Source organism: Schistocerca piceifrons, chromosome 7 (assembly GCF_021461385.2).
Source record: "Schistocerca piceifrons isolate TAMUIC-IGC-003096 chromosome 7, iqSchPice1.1, whole genome shotgun sequence".
NCBI classification, from domain to species: domain Eukaryota; kingdom Metazoa; phylum Arthropoda; class Insecta; order Orthoptera; family Acrididae; genus Schistocerca; species Schistocerca piceifrons.
In genome coordinates, this window is record NC_060144.1 from 407,468,016 (window position 1) to 407,482,612 (window position 14,597).

At 36.5% G+C, this 14,597-nt stretch overlaps 1 protein-coding gene across 1 annotated transcript in view; it reads right to left on the bottom strand.

Moving 5' to 3' along the window:
- LOC124805244 (putative neutral sphingomyelinase) overlaps positions 1-14,597 on the bottom strand; it is a 115,079-nt gene that overhangs the window by 84,653 nt on the left and 15,829 nt on the right. Inside the window, exon 2 of the mRNA XM_047265755.1 lies at positions 12,643-12,816. Within this exon, the coding sequence (XP_047121711.1) occupies positions 12,643-12,816 (174 nt within the window). The remainder of the gene's footprint in view (positions 1-12,642; positions 12,817-14,597) is intronic.

Sequence of the window (14,597 nt, forward strand, 5' to 3'; positions counted from 1 at the left end):
AGTACTGGTTACCCATTCTGCCTCTTTGCAATTTTATAGAAATATCTTGTCACTTTTTAATGTATTCGTATGGGAGGCATACTGGACAATTAGTACTGGTGGAACACAAAGCCAAGTGAAAGATCGAAAACAGAAAGCAGACACTGAAAGGTTACATGTTTCTTAGATCATTTGAATAATTCTTTTATCGAAATGACATGTAACAAGTTAGTTTACAGGATAGGTATACATAATTAGTGTTAACACTAATTAACACATTAATTTTTAGTCCAGATTATGCAACTAAACTTTAGGACTACTTTTTAAATATTTCAGGCTACTAGTATTTAAACAGAAATTTGTCCATGGAATATAAGGAGTTGTCCAGGAGAAATGATTTTAGGTTCAATTTAAAACTTGCTTTTCTACCTGTCAGTCATTTTATGTTATCAGGCAAACGAACACCAAGTTTTGCTGCTGCACGGTGCAAGTCTTTCTGAGCCAATTACAGCTTTAATAATGGGTAATAAAAGTCACTTTTTCCTACAGTGTTGTAGCTATGGACATTACCATTCTTCTCAAATTGTCATGGATTATTTGTGATAATATCATTAGTGAATATGCATATTGTAATGATGCAGCTAAAATGCTTAACTCCTTGATGAGATACCTACACGATGACTGCTGGTGAACCCCATATATCATAGTTCTATAAAATTTCAGGAGAACTGCCAGATGTCTGTAACTTGCTGGTACAATATTTCAGTGCAGAGTCTTCAGGCCATCTTCACATAAATATTGATGAGCTATACACTGGGCTCCCCTATTTAAGATTTCACTAGCACATGCGTGGTGTCCTAGTTGCCATTGCGCATGCATTGCTTGAGCATATATGCTTTTGCTGTAAGTCCGTGTGCCACTCTGCGCATCTTTCATGGGGAAATCTCGCCTCTTTTATATCAAAATGATCGTCTTCGCACAGTAAGATAGCAGGATGACACCAATTAGGCAGAGCACAAAGTTTTTCTATAATCGGGTTCCACACAGAATTTAATCGGGAACCACTATCTCGATTCATAAAGGATTCAGTCAGTCGTATTTACACTGATTCATTGATGACAGCTCCAAAAGTTTGACCTATGGGCCACAATTTTTGTTTCATTATATTTCATCGAATGACCAGTGGGAATACAGTGTTTAGTGATAGCAGACTTATTTGCTTGGAGAAGGCACGTATGTCGCTGATGCTCTATAATGCAATCCTGCACAGTGTGTCGTTTACCCTACATAAAATTTGCCGCATTTACACAGACTCCTGTAAACACCTGCTTTGCACAACTGTAAGTTGTCTTTAACAGATCCTGAAAGTGTTGATATTTTGGAAGGAGGTCAGAAGACTATTTTAACTTTATGTCTTCTTAATATTCCACCTATTTCAGCTGAAACATTTCCAATATATGGCAGACAAGCCACCTTCTGAAGGCATTATCCTCTTCCTTGTTCTGTTGTTTGTACATCTGTAGCACTCTGTATTTGTTGAGACGAATATCCATTGTTCAGGAACACAGTTTGCAGGTATTCCTGTTCTGTTTGCAGACAATTGGCATCTAGGATGGCATGGGCTCGGTGGGTCAAGGTGCAGGATGGTGGCAACCAGTGCATTGTAAATGAAGGTCAGTGTGAGCAGCCTTTCGAAGTACTGAATGCTCAACTGTATTGTCACTCTTAATTCGCACCAAGGTGTCAAAAGATGGAAAGCAACCATCTTTCTCCATCTACATGGGAAATTTAATTTTTTCGCATATGGAGTTTAGATGTTGAAGAACTCTTGGAGAATGTACAAATCATAAGGCCAAATTATAAAAGTGTCGTCACCCTATCACCAAAATACTGTTGGTTTTAAAATAGCTGTCTCCTATCATGACCAATCTTTTTATGGAAGTCTCTGAGGAACGAGCACTCGTGATTATAAAAAAACTTGCAAAAGAGCATGCACTCAAGCAATGCTTGTGCAATGTCAACTAGGACACACCACGCATGTGCTGGCAGGATCTTACATAGGGGAGCTCAGTGTACTGCTTGTCAGTATTCAGCTGAAGATGGCCAGAAGACTCTGTGCTGAAATACAGTACCAGCAAGTTACAGACATCCAGCAGTTCTCTCAATGTTTTATAGAACAATCTGCATGTCAGGAAAGTTTTAACTTTCACACCTGATATCATTCTTACTGCTCACTTTTTGCAATCAATACATTCTTTTTAAGTGATGAGTTACCTCATAAAATTATTCCACAAGACATTACTGGGTGAATAGGTTTGTTTGTTTTCTAGACTACCAATTATATGAAGAGCAACAGTAATTGAACTTAACTGTTCAAGGAGTTCTGTAATATGTTTCTCTCAGTTTACATGCTATATCAATTCTTGGTATGGCTCCATCTGTTGAAAAGAACTGAATGAAATATATTTTCTCAAAATTTGGGAAGAGCCCATTTCAGATAATCTTTGAAAAACATGGTTAACAATCTCTTCTGTTGCTTTCTAGTCATTGGGTTTTATTATAACACTTGTATCAGCTGCAGAAAGCATAAATACTGATTGTTAAACCTTAAATGGAAGGCATTCACACAAAGGTATAAGGAACAGGAGTGAACCAAAAATCTGACCCTGAGAGATTCCCTTTGTGATTCTTCTCCAGTCACTACAATTTTCAACCCTTCCAGCATAGTTTGAATCATTCAGCACAATTTTTAGCGTTTTGTTTGTTATGTATGATTCAAACCAGTAATATTTTCATTCGTATAAAACTTAAGTTTTTCTACGAGAGTAACATAATCCACACAATCAACTGCCTTGGAAAGATCACAAAAAGTACCAACTGGCAAAATTTTATTATTTAAAGGAAGTACAAAAGGAGGTGTGAATATCAAATGCCAATTTTTATTTTTTTATGGAAAGTTGTTGTTTGGAGGTTTCTCTTTAATTTGATGTAGGTTTTATTGGTTTTGATCATTTCCAGATTATTTTGAAATAATTTATTGCTCAAGTAATTTATACAGGTTCAGTTAGCACAAAATATTTTGGGAAATGTTTGCTCTGGAAGGCAGTGATTTATGTTCATTTATAGTAAACATCCTGCTGCATAGGCTGGCTATATTGGCTGCTGTGGTATCACTTTCTGTTTTTGATATAACGCATAGTCATCCAAGTTTTGTAAGGTTCATTACACCATTTGTTGTGTATATTTGGACCTGTTGCTCATTGTGTTGTGTTTCTCTCTTTAATATAGCTCCACCAAAGGGAATATTTAAGAAGACGAGAAATAAGAGAAATTGACACTACAGAATACATCTTGTTGGAAGGTCACTCCCAGAAAATGAGATTAGGGCAAGCAACACTCAATAAAGTTCTTCACCACCAAGTGCTTCCCAGAAGAAGCTTGTGAACAGTAATAAAGTGTACAGTGAAACCAGTGCCAGTGATATCAGTTTAATATTAGGTTTAAGTAGTGCTTGATTTCTAAGAACAGTTTCCAGAACTGTCGTCTTCCAAGGTTTGTTTTGAAATTTAGACTTTTTAAAATAATATTTTAACACTTTTCTCATCATTTTAAAATTGTGGATGCAACATTTGTTTTACATCACTTCAACTGCAGTGAAAGCTCTATTGTATTACATCTCAAAACCTGTGGTTCTGATTTTTTTTATGCCAGAGGTACCACAACAGTGTACCAGTGCATACTGTCACAAATGAAGCACTGGATTTAAGTTGACTAAAAACAATGTTTAAACAAACTGCATGTTGTAATTAATCAAACTCTATGTTGTAATTTGTGCGATGGGAGAGAGAATAATTTCTGAAAATGTTTTCAAATGAAATAGTTTATTTCTTAGTTTGGAAGCCTCTTGTTGAAGTTGTGAGAGTAAGAAAGAATTTTAGACACCTCAAAAATGTCAAAATAATAACCTTTTTGAGACAAACATTAGCTATTTCTATGGGTTGGAGATTCACCAGTAAGGCCCTAGGGCTGGAAAAACTTTGTGGGCTTTTCTGAATTTCTCATACCCCCTGACAATGTTTCAAGATACACAGATGCTTTAGGGGAAAAAACTAAAAGTAACTGCAAAAGAATCAATGAAATCTGAAACAGTGGAAGCAGTTGAAGAAATTGATGGTAATGTTGACATTTGCATAGCATTTGACAAATCATGGTAAAAAAAAAAGGTGCCATAAATCTAAAAACTCTTGTACATTTGCTGTAAGTATTGATACAGAGAAGGTGCTTGATGTTGAAATATTGTCAAAATATTGCTATGGATGCACAGAAGTGGGTACCAATAATGAAAAGAAACAACTGCATGAACATAACTGTTGTAAATATGAGGAGGAATGGAAAGTGTATGAGCAGTAACGATCTTTCAGCACTCTCAAGAACAACATGGGGCCTGCTATGTTAAATTCACTGGTGATGGCAATTCAAATTCTTTCATATTAGTAATTGACAGCCAGCTCTATGATGACCAAACACCACAAAAGTTAGAATGTGTCTGTCATTTTCAGAAATGAAAGAGTACTCGTCTGTGTAAAATCAGACAGAACTTTTCTAGCAAAAAGATGGCGAGACTATTAGAGAATGTTTGACTGACGAAACAATAAATCAACTAATTGAATACTATAGCCAAACCATTAGAAAGAACACAAACAACCTGGAAGAAATGAGAAAAGTTGTATGGTCAATGTTTTTCCACAAGACATCTAGTGATGAGAAGCCAGTACACAATTTGTCTTTAAATGACTGGTGTAAATACTGCAAAGCTGAGGTAGCAGGAACCAAATGTATCCATAGGAACACCATCCCTGAAGGTGTTGGAGCAGTAATAAAGCCAGTATACAGAGATCTGGCACATTCACATCTTCCGAAGAAATGCCTCACAGAAAAAACTAAAAATGTAAATGAGCCTTTAGACAATGTTTATGGACCAGGGTGCCCAATAACATACATGTGGGCTTGAAAACAAAGAAAAACATACATGTGGGCTCGGAAACACAGAAGGTTGGGGGCAACGATGCTGTGATCACCTTCAATGATGGAAATGCAGGCAGAATAAAAGGTTCTGAAGCAATTTGGAATTAAGTCTGGCTCCCTAATATAGAAGCAACCCTACAAGAACTGGATGGACAGCGAGTCTTCAAGGCAGAAATTATGCTTGAAAATACAACAGAAGCATCCAGGTCCCTCAGATGGAGGAAGAGACTGCCTCTGGTTGATCCTCCAGATGATGAAGATTACAAGGCTAGAGTGTTTTAGGCTCTCTCTTCATTCAATAGTCAGCTTTCCTTTACTTCAATTTTCAAGTGTGATTTCTGAGAAACTACTTTTCTTGCAAATGTTTCCCATGATCTCAATACCTGCTTAAGCTGAATCTGCGATCTTTTTACTTATTGTTGACAGTGATCTAACATTTATGTGGATCTGCAATGGTAGAGATCACACCCATGGTCTGATCAAAAAAAAAAAAAAAAATATTTTCTAAAAAATTACATACATTTTTAAGACCTTCACTCAAAAATTCATATCTTATTTCCTAACAAAATTATATACTTGATAGTAGATCAGTGAATGTATAAGATTGAGTCTATATCTTGACAAAGTTTTGTTTTGTTACCTTGCATACTTCCAGGGAAAACTGGATATAAATATGTTAAATTTAACTTTCTCTTGATCAGGCACTAATATTCACCTTAAGGCTTGTAATATTTTGTGGATGAATGTACAAACAGAATTCTCAGTTAAGCAAACCTCCTGGAATCCAAACTGTGAAATGCTTAGTAATTTGTTTCGACTTAAATGTGATACTACTCGTGAGCATATTACAACTATGAATATTTTGGAAAATTAAGTCAGTAAAGAAATTAGACGAGAATTATTTAAGCCTCCTTGTCACCATTCTTAGGGACAGGTTTAACAATGACATATTTTAATCTGTCTACAAAAATTCCCCTTGTCAGTGATACATTACATATATCACAAAGGATGTTACTTATTATGTTATAACAACTTCTCAGAATTCTGTTTAAAATTCCATCAATACCACCCAAGTTTGCTTTCTTTCTTTTTTTTACAATTCTATTAATTCAAGGAAGAATATTTTTTCTACTTCTAGTTCCTTATAGTTTTGTGGAACAACATTTTTAATATATTCTCTTGCTTCTTCAACTGAACTAATCCTATTTTTGCTGCTGCTTTTAGAAAGTGATTGTTAAAAGTACTCACAACTCCTGAATCATGAGTAGCAACATTGTCATTTAGTTTAACTGTTACGTTGTCTTGTAAACTGACTGGGTGTCCTGTCTCCCGTTTAGCAACATCCCACAAGGTTTAAATTTTATCATCTGAATTATTAATTTCTGTCAAACTGTGAATACTTCTGGACATTTCTTCCTTAAAATATTACAGTATTTTTTGTAGTATGCAAGTTATGTTGGACCATGACTTGTTCTGGCCTTTATATAATTTACCTCTTCCTCTTACATGAAATTTTAGTTCCTTTAGTTATTCATGGCTTATTTAAATTTTAATCGATTTTTTGATTACTTTTTAGGAAAGCTACTTTCAAATACTGACACAAATTTACTATGGAATAAATTGAATTGGACATAAGCAACTCTTTCGCTATATACCTCACCCCATACCTTACTCTTAAAACACTGTGTCGTGTTCTCATTAACAAGTCTCACTGATTTGTATGAACCTGCCTTGGGGGCGTATATTGTACATTTCCATTAATTGTGCGTCACAATCAGATAGTCCATTAACAACTGGGTGCACATTAATCGTGTCAGCCAGAGCATTGTCTATAAAAATGTTCTCAATCAGGTTCTTACTGTCTTGCTCCACATGAGTTGGAAAATCAACTACTGAAATCAGTTTGAAACACATAATAATGATTCCAGTTCATTTTCCCTTTCTGTATGTTTTATGAAATCTACAGTGAAATTTCCATAAACTACTTTTCTTGTCTGAGAGGTAGCTCAATAATGCATCTAGATTTCTCACAATTAGCTTAAAGTTTCCTAGGGGTCTGTAGATCATTACAATTGCCGGAGAAGCATTCTGCAATAACAACTCACAAGCACATGCTTCTAGTTTTTGATCTACAAAAAAATTGTTTCAATATTTTCAACTTTATAGCCCGACTTATAAATAGCAAATTCTCTTTTTCCATGTTAATTCTACAAAACAATTATGCTGGCATTTATCTTCACCATTCATACCGTTGCTTGGTGTTCAGAGGGGCACAGAACATCTATCACTTCAGAACTATCCACAGTTTCTGGAGATAAAAGAAGTGCATCTCTCTTGTTATTCAGCTCCCTATGTTTTGATGAAAGAAATTAATTCACTTTTCTGGAAACTGTTACATATATTTTTCTTTCAAGGCTGTCTGTCCATAACCTGACTCTAATCTAATGATGTGCCCCTCAGACGCCAATAATCATGTGGATTTTTGCCTTGTACCCCCCCCCCCCTCCACCCCACCCCCCCAACCCCCACACTTTCTGCAGGATGCTCGTTAATCTGTCCTCCCCCATTCCAATCAGTTGCACACTGAGATCTTTGTACCCCCATCTTCAAAAGGCAGCAGCAGGTGCAGCACAGATATGAGACTTTGTTTCGTCAGAAGCAATCCAGTAAGTTGCTAGCCAGGCTGCTTCCTGCTCCTCCTACTTTAAATACCTGATTATCTTCATCAAAATCTCTACACAAATTCCCTATGTTTTCTGTCAGCTGGCTATGACTGGCACTAGGTTCCCCAATGCTTATGCCCATTGACAACTCAATGCCCCAACTATATGACGACTTGTTACTTCTACTCCTTCCATTATTAAAAATTGAGCAAAAACCAATAGGAATAGATGGATAAATCCTAAGACTCAAGTACACTGTGCTATGAAGAGACAACTGTACCAGATTCATAGTGTAAGCTCTGGACCTCACAACTGAAGTCATATTAGAGCTAAACAAGAGAATTTGTCTTGTTGGTATATTCTGTGAGCTCGCCAATGCCTTTAATTGTGCAAACTAGAAAACTCTACTAAAATGTTATGAGATTAGTAGCACCCCTCTTGTACAGGTGGTGTGTTGCTTACAAAAGATAAAATACAGTCACACTGAGAGACTGTCTCATAAAAACAAAATAACAAAACTAAACTCAGAATGGAAAGAAACTACCTGTTGGATCCCTCAAGGATCAGAATTGGGTCCGCTCATCTGCAACCTGCTCAAATGACCTTCAAATGACTTTACAGAATGGCTAAATAACTATATAATATCTAGAGGTTGAAAATACCAGTTTAGCTGTAAATTTCCTTTATTATCACAACTGGTTTAGGGCTCTCAGGCGTCACAGCTGTGCTCTGGCCCCAGAGCGCCAAGGTGGACATGTACTAGGCGCGGTGTGCTACCTATGGGTGCAGAACAGGGAGCCCCCTGTTCTGCGCTTATAGGCAGCACACCGTGCGCCCCCCCCCCCCCCCCCCGCCCCCCGTTTTTTGCTCATAGGTAGCATACCACGTCTAGAACAAGTCCGCCACAGGGCTCGGGGGGCCACGGCACAGCTGCGACACCTGAGTATTTGCTTATGAGAGCCCGAAACCGGTCATGATAATAAAGGAAAATTACAACTGGAGTGGTATTTTCAACCTCTAGTATAATGCTCAGTTGCAGATGTTCTTCCAACAGGATTGTTTGAACATAATATCTGCTGCCGACACAGGGATTCAAAGTCAACTGTACCGGATTCATCTCAGAATACAGCAAACACTTCAAGGGGGTAGTCCTCTTTGCAAATACTGGTATATTTATTTTATTTTATTTTATTTTATTATTATTAAAATGTTCTCTTGGATGTCTATTTTACTGCAGTGTCACCCCAAGTTTGCCAGGAACTCTGTTATTGAGTTACATGATGATTTGTGGAAAGTGTCTCCAAAAACAATTCACTGCAGGAAACAAATAGTTGGCATGTAATTTCAATCACATCCTAACAGGCATTATGAAATTATGAAACTGTTCAAAGCTGAAATTGGATCAGCCTGTTACGGATGAAAAGCGTCTCGGGCAAGCAGAGCACGGACAACAGAAGCTGCCAAAGAGGCCTGCAGGACCACCATGGCCACGAGGAAGATGGAGGAGGATCTGCTTTTGGAACTGGAAGGATAGCTGTATGGTCCAGGGATCATTGACTAGCGGCATGTTTAACTTAACTACAAAAAATGTAACCCAAAACTTTAACTGCATTTTCTTGAAACCATATTTTTCAAATTGGCAGGAAACATAACTGGAGAACTGCACACACGATTCTGATCAGCATTTGATGCTGGAACTCTAAATTGCTTTCTCTATCAAGTAATATAGTCATTTTGCAATATCTTCAAATTTTTGGTACACACTTCTGTCTCAATTTTGTGGGCGAAGAAAACTACATTTATTTCAACACATCCCCATTTTCTTAAAACTTGATATTTTTGGATTATCCAAGGTATGCTGACAGAGAATATATTCAAAATGACTTGCACAAAATTACTATGTTACAGGTCCTATAGGAGTACTTTGGGAATCCCTGCTGGTGATCAAAGTTCTGGCCGCAAGGGGTCCTACCGCCTGGTGCAACGGTTACAGGGAACGTCCAATGTGGACATAAAAAAATCATTTCTTAAAGGCAAAAGTGTAAAGAATAAAACCATATCATCAGCTTTAGCATTACGTTTTAGTTTACTTGACAAAAAAATTATCATTGAAATTACCTACTTTTCATGGGTCCAAAGAGGACTACCCCCCACCCCCAAGTCATTGCTTCAGCTTAAGTCTTTGTCTCACAAAGACACAAATTATGCAATTTCAAAAAAGCAAAAATGACCTTTTGAAATGAATGTGCATACACTACACTGACCACTGGTGTATAAAATTACAAAATTACTTGGGGTCCAGCTGTATAAGTAGAAATGGAATCACCACACCAGTAAACTAGGCAAGAAGCTTAGTGCAGCATCTTCTGTACTTAGAAGTATTATTATGTTGACCTAAAGACAAATAAGTTGTCTTATTTGAGATATTTTTATTCCTTGTTGTCTTATGGAATTCATTTCATGGAAGTGCACCTAAAATAAATAAAGAATTTATTCAGAAGAATCGTACAGCAAGAACAGTGTAAAATATATAACTACAAATTTTACAAGGGCATCTTCATGGAACAGCAAATTTTTATGCTCACTTCCCAATACGTTAATTCCTTAATAGTATTTGCAACTCATAGTAAAAAATTAGTTTATCCTGAACTGTGATATGCACACTCACAATACAAGATTCGAAACTAATTTTCATGTTTACTTTGCCAACAGGTCTAACATTCAGAGTGGAGTTAAATACCGGGGCACAAAGTGCTCCTACAAAATCTCATCTAACGTACAGCACAGAATAGGGAAACACTCCAACTCAAAAGAAAATTGAAAACAAACTACATTAGCCACATCAACAAATTAACTGATCTAGACTCGAGGATTGAAAATTCCTGTTAACTACATGGCAAGTATCAATGTTTATTGTAAAACTGTACCTATTGTAAACAGATCTTTGTTGTTACAGATTTGGCTAATTATTTACTTTCTGATGTATTCAAGCAAATAATTACATACCAACAGGATATAAACAGCAGCTATATAATTTAATATAATTGAGGAAGCAGCAGCATTTTTCCCTTAAAAATAACATTTCACTGCTATTTTGTATTACATTTCACTGCGAAAAGCACAGAAAGTACTAAACAGGATAGTGATAGTTTGTTGTTAACACGCTGTCAGATTGAATTTTACGAACTGGTAGTCTTTTGCTAATGTATACACTTATACATTCCACATCCCTCATGTTTCTCCTTCTTGATGGGATCTATGGAACACAATGAATGAAAGAATGAATTAATGAAAAATATTTGAAATGATAACAACAAGTTCTTTCTTAAGTGACTCTTCGCTCTACTAAATTTAAAATATTTGTGAATTTGGTGTGCGGAAAATGTGAGAGAGTAACACATTGATAGAATTTGCTAAATAGAATGGACCTAACACTTTGGAGGCCAGCCATGTAGAAGAATATTAGGTGTATGAAACCAGCCATTTATGTTTTACTTAAAGTGTTACTAGCACATATGTAATTGGTGTATAATACACACTAAAAATTCTAAGTTTTCATACTGACTTTAGTTCTTTGATAGATTACAAATTTTAAAATAACAATGATAACATGTATAGTGCAACATGAGTTACTTGAGTAACTTCTTTCTATCGAGCTTCCAAAATTTCTTCCTCACTCAACAAATGTGACTTATTTGTGGCAGAATTACAGCAAACTGTGAGACCTAACGACTACGCACACGAAATTACGACAACATGATCATACTGGCTCAGCCACTCACGACAGCAACTGTTACGTTCACTAACTTTTCTTTCAAAATAATTCTAGAAATTGGCAACAGAAGGCAGCACCAGTCAAGGGGCAGGTCATGACACATCAGTACATTATTCTCATGTGAAATGAGTCCAATTTTCAAGCGATAGGTGGCTCGTACATCGAGACAATTGCGGTCCGACCTATGCTCGGGAACGGTCCTTTTAAAACAAAATTGCAACCCAAGCTATGCTCGAGCTTGGTCTTCAAATAATTAAGGAAATATTGCCCAAAATTGCTCTGTGGCCACAGTAGATAACAAAATAAAAGGGGGAGAATTTTTATCGTGGCCTACAGTGCCACCCTTTCATTACTTCCTCCAAGTTCCCGTATTTCATGTTCCTGCTTGCCCCATTTATTTTATATCCTTACTTAATGTCTTCTCTTCTCAATTTTGATATAACTTAGTTTTGTGAGATATGGATGCCATTTGAAAATTCCATTTCTGATTCATGCTATAAATATTACTATTTGTGTATTTCCCTTTCCACTTTTCTGGATGGTTTATCCAACCACTTACTACATTTTTGAGTAACAAGGTATTTTGAAACTTACTTTGCTTTTCCTTGGCCTGGGACAGTGGAAATTTTAGTTCAAAACCTCTAAATCTTGAACACAATGAAAATCTAAGAATTCATGTAATACCTATTTATAACACAAAAGAACGTAATAATCAGTGATATATTGGTGAATAAAATTACTGTACACACATTACACTGATTGCTAAGGAGTAAATACTGATGGAAAGCTGTTACAGTAAATCAACATCCTATTTGTAGATCAGTAATAACACAAATACATCAAAAACAATTATCTCTAAACAATAGAGATTCGTTATTAGTTACATTAACATACTTAAAAAACATTAACTACAGACAAAATTTGATCTAAAGAGAAATACACAATTAATGAAAAATAAAACAAGTAATCTGAGATTAATTTTTTACAATTTTTTGACTCTGTTCAGAGTCTGGGTTTGCTTGCTTTAAAATTAAACAACAATGAAAACTACAAATAGATAAAAACTACTGGCAGAAATATGAAGAAACAAAAGTGTTTTATTACTTCATTATGCAACAAATATTTCAAATGAAAGTAATTAAGCCTTTTGCAAATGATGATTTTTGAAGTATTAAAAATAGGATGGAAGATGCTACATACCTGTGGAAGTAATGTGAATATGGTAAGGAGTCAACAGTTTTTTCCTTAATAAAGTGGTAATCATATTCTGACCATAGTTCCTGTAGGCACACAAAGTCATAGTCACATGTTGCCAAGTGATCTGCCAGGGCAGTAATTCTTTCATGCCGATTCTTGGATACCAGTGGTATTCCCCTACAGACAACATTAAAGATACGATTAATACATTTCAGAAATAAAATGTGTAACTACAAAACTCACAATCATCAGGGATAACTTTTTTCATTGCAGTTGTAAAAGATGCAAATGACAACATTTATTCTAGATCACTACAACCACTGGTTTGCTCGATTAATTATAGTTCAACATGCCTGGGTTAAATATCGTTCTACCATGGATCTTAGTCATTAAACTGTTAAGCTTTGTCAAAAAATCTACCATAAATTCACTTTGTTCCTATGTAAAGACACAAATTAAATCCACACCAAAGTTTCATCCTAAACACATTGTCACTTGTACAGGTGTTTTTGACATTAACAGTACAGCTACAATGGAAGTGATCACTAGTGGCAACTGCGGTGTAGCCTTAACATATGATAGACAGATGCCACCTTATGGTTACATAATACACATGCAGGTGGGTAACACATTTGCTACCATATTATATGCTGAGAATGAAGCATTTTGGCATTTAAATCTATGACAATTAGTGACAAACAGAAAGTACAACTGGTTGGATATAAAAAATATTAAAAAGTGAGATAAATTATTTTTATGCTCCATAGCACAAAATGAATCTCTTCCATCACTGTGGATGCCTTATAATGCAATAGTATGCCCAGAGAAAATGCTGCTCCATGTGGCACATGAAATATACCACAACAAACAGTGTGAACATCCATTTTCTCTTTTTCATTGACTGAGCCACCCTCTGTTTTCTCACGTCTAGCCACCTCTTCTTCAGTCAAATATCCACTACTTCTGTTTCTTCCAGATGGCCTCTGACTCACTTGTTGCCTTATAGAGCAGTACCAGGCCTAAATAGAGGGAGCACACTAGTTGGAAACTCAAACTTACTCACCAGTAAACTGGATTCGCTAACCAACTCAGCCCTCTACATAAACAAATGTAATAATGAAATGATTATATGGCATTACAGCCCAGGAGAGCCCATCTGGGGATGTTCTGCCATCTGGTGCAAGTCTTTCTATTTGACGCCACTTCACCAATTTGCGCATCTTGATGATGAAGGTGAGATGAGATGATCACACCTACACAACACCCAGGCCTCGAGCAAAGATCTCTGACCCAGATGGGAATCGAACACAGAACCTTCCGACTCTGAGGCAGTGACACTACCAATTAGTCCAGAAGTTACGGGCACACAGATGCATAAAAAGGAAGAATGTTCTTTACTTTTTGATTACTCCATTGGTATCGATCACTGGAAATTCAGAAACATAAAATATCTTGGAACAAGACACGAATAAGCATGGTTTTAGAAAACATTGCTCTTATGAAACTCAGCTTGCCCTTTTACACGATATACTGCCAGCTGTGGAAGAAGGGCAACAGAATCTGTGTGTATTGTTGCAAAGTGTTATGAAAATTGTGGTTGGGAAAGCAAATGATCAACTTTGGTTTATTGGGAGAATTCTAGTAAAGTGTGATTCATCGGTACAGGAGAATGCACATAGGGTGCTAGTGCGACCTATTCTTGAGTATGGCTCAAGTGTTGGGGTTCGCATCAGGCTGGATTAAAGAAAGACATCAAAGCTGTTCAGAGGTGCGCTGCTAGTTTTGTTACTGGTAGGTTCGAACAACACCCAAGTGTTACGGAGATGTTTGGGAACTCAAATGGGAATCCATGGGTGGGGGGAGGGGGGGGGGGGGGAGGCAATGTTCTCTTCGAGAAACACTATTCAGAAAATTTAGAGAACTGGCATTTGAAACTGATTGCAGAACAATTCTGTTGC